We start from the raw sequence: 5,000 nt of genomic DNA on the forward strand, positions 1-5,000 counted from the left end.
GGTAAAGTTAGCTGTAATGATGGCCCACACTGGTCCTGACAGAAAAATAGATTTCCACGGAACCTGGCCTTTCTGAAAAAAAAAAAGGCCTCTGTGAGATTCTTGGCTTCCATATTTGATCGTTATCCATTCTTACACGTTCAACCGACTGCATGAACATGCCCTAGATTCTAAGTTTTCGTACAGATTACCTGCGTTGACTATCTTGTTGCCAGAGTTTAAGGCCGTATTTTCTAAGAATGAGTTTTTTTGGCTCGATGGGCTGTTTTTTTTACAAAGAAAAGCGTTTTGGTTGGCTTGATTAATCGAGTTATTCACCAGGTTCGACCTTGATTGAAATGATTAAATACGTCACTTAGCGTCCGCTATCGTCGCGCGGTTCTACAACTGGTCAGGCACGGCTCCAATTGCTGGCGACGATGCTGTAGACAACGCTGATTAGAAGCCTGCTAATGAATTATGACGTTTCAAACCTGAACGGTTGGAAAAGTGCTTCACTGGAAAGCTCCAATCGATTTAATTAACCTAAGCCTCAACCCACTCAACCTACAAATGGCAACAAGAAAGAACTTCTTGTGCCAAGCTAGGTATATTTTTCGTTGTGACTGCAACAAGTACTCCCGTTTTGGCTCAAATGTCCGCTGGAATCTATCTAAGACTAACTATGTAGACACTTGTTTGTGATTTACCTTGGCTGGCGGGAGTTTGGCTATACTTTCCTCTATGTAGTCTCTTTCCTCTGGTGTGATGGTTGGATGATCCGATGGTGAGCCATGTATAGCTAGCTGCCATACAAAGAACCACAGCAAGCCAATAGCACCTAAAGACGCACCAGTGTTTTAAATTCAATATTATTCCACTGTTGCAAAGGGTTCTGTGTGTAGGAAACATACGGTCATAAAAGCGACGATATGTCACTAAAACATGAGGAACAGGAAATTTACAATCTTTAAACGGAAAGTTTCATTATGACTCTATGACGGGGAATCGAATCTGAAGCAGTATATAAAACAATCCGGTCAAACAGTATTTCACCAACGATGTAGCAATTAACCCTATGATTCATCTATGGTACTATTAGAAAAGGCGACTAGCATATCGTGATGAGGTATTTTCTAATAGTAGGGCTGGGCTACTAAAGTAACCAAAACGGGATACTCACGAACAATTACAGATCTCTTCAAACTTAAATTGTTTAAATTGGTGCCATTGGAGGACGTTGACGGAATCTTGAACGTCTTATTGTTGTTATGAGTATCAAAGTGCTACAGTTTGGGTCTCTTTGCAGCTAACTTTAAAAGATAGCTTTCCTTAAAGTGCCCCTAACCCTTCAAGTTGTTTTTTTTGGGGTAGATTTCCCAACTCGGCCAAATGCGTCTATTTATCAAGCGTGACGTAAGAAAAGGACATCGTTCAAAGTTGAGTTGCTGGAACCTGGTTCTGGAGTTTCTTACGTCATAGCTAAAAAAGTGTCAAATATTGGACGCTTCTTCTTATTGGCTCGTTCCTAATGAGCCCACGAGACAATAATTTGTGCAGCGGGACTTCTAGCGCGCAATTATTAAAAATTTCAGTAACTTCAAGCTCTCGTAAGAAATTCAGGATTCAATACTTTAAAAACATATTTGCCAAAAAGGAGTTCTTGAAAGATATGAAAATCTACCAAAAACATAACAAGTTGAAGGCCCTCGATTTCAAAATTTTGGTGGAAGTGCGCATGCCCCCAGATTCTAATACATGAAAGTGCTGGGCACGGTAATGAATTCCTTTCGAAGCTGCCTACTTGAAATCTTTGAAATCAAAGCCCTTCTCGATACCTTACCAAAACAATAGAAAACTGACGCCCATCCGCCATCAAATCCATATTTGGACATAATCCCGCTAAGCGGCATAGACAGAATTGTACCCACCGGACAGCCTGACAAACAATATACAAAACGAATCAGTGATTTCTCAATTGTGCATTTTAAACAATCAACTCGAGCAGAGGCTGGTATTATTTGCCAAGCAGGTTCCTTAGATTCCCCAATTAGACGTGATAAAGGGCAGAATATTTATATAGCAAAAAGTGTGATATGGTTTCTTGAAAAGGGTGGGAACTGATTTTGGAAAACAGAAAAATTGTTGGCATGGGTTCCATGTGAACAAGCCCAAAAGACAGTCTGGATTCGCGCATGATCAGAAGATCTCCAATTTTGAGTTTAATTACAGCTCACTTAATATACACATATACTTAGAGTTTAACATTGTAACACTTTTAGTCGTACTGAGTTTCATTGTCTGTACTGCTGTCAATGCTTTATATGAGGATTATAAGTCCCTCTTTACTACAACTAGAATGCAAATGTCTTTTATTATACGGATCTTTATGAGTAACTGTAATTTGTCCTTTAATTCGTAAGCGTGTTAGTTCTCGAATTAGTTTCATCATACCCGTATACATTTTATAGCTCCTCGACCTTCTCATAACTTATTAATCATCCCGAATTAATTAATTTATTAATCTTCAAGAATTAATTAATTAAATAAATAATTAATTGATGTGGTGGTTAAAGCAAAAGATTCAGAATGATATTCCGTTCGTGCCAAAAACGGATATATCGAAAACGTAGAACACAGTATCCGAACATTGCATGTATTCGTTAATGAATAGAATCTAAGCATCGAAAATCTACCCGCAACAGTGATAGTAAAGAGGCGAGTTCTCTCAGAGGGTGGCGCCCACTTGCTCCAGATGGCGTGATTGCACGGGAAGAGTGCTCCCTGAAAGCATAACGAGTGTAATAGTTAAAGCGAGTTTCAATCGAGTGTCGTAAAACCAAAACTAAGTAATTACTTTGGCCAATCAAAAAGGACGGAGACAATCCGGTAAACCAATCAAAACTCAAAGTTGATACACGTAGCCGACACAAAACGCGGGAAAATGTGCACGCACGATCCCCGATTGGTTTTTGTTTCACTTCTGATTGGTTGAAAAAGTGGCGCGAGAACTTTGAACCAATTAGTGAGTGAAGTAATCATAAACCAAAGCAATTCGCTAATTACTTTCGACACTCAATTGAAAACCGCTCTAAAAGAGAAAAACGTGTATCATTATCTTCATGCAAGCGGTTAGGTGAATTTCACTGATACAAAACTAAGGATTACTAGACAAATTTATCAATCAACCTTTAAACCAAACCTGATTGATGTCACAGACCAATCTAAAACCTTTCGTAGAACCAAAAATCTGAATGTAGTTTTTATTGTTTTTGTCGATACAGTTGTAGCTTTACAATGATAATCCCTGTTAACTTACCAAAGCCAACCCCTCTATCACTCGAAGAGTAATCAGGGCTGCAACACTGGTCCGCGCGGCAAGTGGCGTTAACATTGTTAGGATAGAAGCGAGACCAAGACAGATCCCAAACACCCTTGTTCCACCGAACCGCTGACCGAGCCAACCACCAGGAATCTGCATAGCAGTATAGCCGTAGTAAAATGCACCAAGAATAGTACCTTAGAATTATGATAAATGATATTAGAAACAATTAATGAACTTCCGTAGTCAGTTTCCGTAGTCCGTAGTCAGACTTTAAAACGAGGGAGACCGCCACGTCATCTCAAAATTCAACTTTGCACGAAGCTAATTTGATAACTTCGATATTCAATAACAAAGAAAAGATCTGTTGTTGTATGCTCACAATGTCGCCAAAAACATTTTATTTCGCTTTTAAAGAGCATGGTAAAGGAAATATTAAAATGCCTGTCGCACCATCAACAAATAAAGGTTACAGTATTTTTGATCTTAAAACTATATAACATTTGGTGTTTCAGAGTTGCTGCGTGATACACCTTATTCCAAAATGACCGCCATTTAGATATTCTTTTTGTTTTTTTTGAATTTAGACCTTGACGCCTCGTTCAAGGCAAAATATTGTTTTGAATTTTCAGCTCAAGAAGGAGGCATCAAGGGCTAATTTGAATAAAAACAAAAGAGTATTTAAACGACGGCCATTTTGGAAAAAGGTCTATTGCCATAGCTGTCCTCTTCCCTTGATCTCGTGAATATTAAAATGAGGAGGTGAGTTTTACAGCCGGTAAACTGCCGAAAAAAAAAATAGATTTTGATTGTAGAGATTTGAGCTAATGGTACTCTGAGAAAATTCTAGCAGTTTAAGGAAGAAAGTTCTGACTAGAAGGCCACAATGGCATTGCTGCTACATATATTCTTTGGCACATCAGAAATTGAAGTCATGCGAACTTGAAAATGGAGGGCCATAAGTTCGACTCCTACAGCACTGTTTAAAACCCAAAGACAAAACTTATCACTTCAAATGTCAATCTTGAGAAACTGTAGCGGTGGCGAAGTTTTTTTTCTGAGGAAATTAGCATCTCGCGCCATTTCTAGTTATTCATGAAAGACTGCTTCACAGTTGCTTTGAAACGTGTGCTAAATTGAGTTCGAAAGGCAAGTATTGGACCAAGGGAGTAGTCCCTGTGATAAATAAATGTTTAAAATAAATTGTCTTGGACCCATTTTGGGTGGCAAGTTAGAGGCAGCTTGACCCTTTTTCATCTGAACATTTTGGTTATTTTTTATATTCACAAATATATTTGGTGAGTATTACCTTGTAGCTTCGAACTCCAGTCAAATTCAGCTTTCTTTGGGAAAAAATTGGAATGATGTTAAAATTCAGTTGTGATTGACTTATCCTGAAGTTTCAGACGTTTACCATATAAAAGTGTAGAATATTTGGGGCAAAGCAATTCTATTAAAAATGACTTAGCAATAAAAATTTATAAGTTCGACCCACGACAGGGGTAAAGGTAGGTTGCGTGAACGCAGATTTATTTGCGGCCGTCGTCGTCTGCGATCGCAAGCCACGGTAAAGGTGATGTTAACTTGATTAAACAATGTTTCGTGCAAAACTTGTTTCGTAAAGTCAAGAGACAATTTGCACAAAACATTGCCCAATGTACCACACCCAGTAATGGTAACCATTTCAGAAATTACTTTA

At 38.5% G+C, this 5,000-nt stretch overlaps 1 protein-coding gene across 3 annotated transcripts in view; it reads right to left on the minus strand.

The window, feature by feature from the left end:
• The window catches only part of LOC138043087 (vesicular glutamate transporter 2.1-like), an 88,449-nt gene that overhangs the window by 4,673 nt on the left and 78,776 nt on the right, over nucleotides 1-5,000 (minus strand). For all 3 annotated transcript variants that reach the window (XM_068889206.1, XM_068889208.1, XM_068889207.1), the window contains exons 3-8: nucleotides 4,611-4,644; nucleotides 3,299-3,498; nucleotides 2,676-2,763; nucleotides 1,823-1,918; nucleotides 690-820; nucleotides 1-72 (exon numbers count right to left, since the gene is read on the minus strand). The exon at nucleotides 1-72 is cut by the window's left edge and continues 78 nt beyond it. In XM_068889206.1, coding sequence (XP_068745307.1) covers nucleotides 1-72; nucleotides 690-820; nucleotides 1,823-1,918; nucleotides 2,676-2,763; nucleotides 3,299-3,498; nucleotides 4,611-4,644 — 621 coding nt within the window. The remainder of the gene's footprint in view (nucleotides 73-689; nucleotides 821-1,822; nucleotides 1,919-2,675; nucleotides 2,764-3,298; nucleotides 3,499-4,610; nucleotides 4,645-5,000) is intronic.

The sequence above is a fragment of the Montipora capricornis genome, chromosome 3 (assembly GCF_036669925.1).
Source record: "Montipora capricornis isolate CH-2021 chromosome 3, ASM3666992v2, whole genome shotgun sequence".
Taxonomy (NCBI): Eukaryota; Metazoa; Cnidaria; class Anthozoa; order Scleractinia; family Acroporidae; genus Montipora; species Montipora capricornis.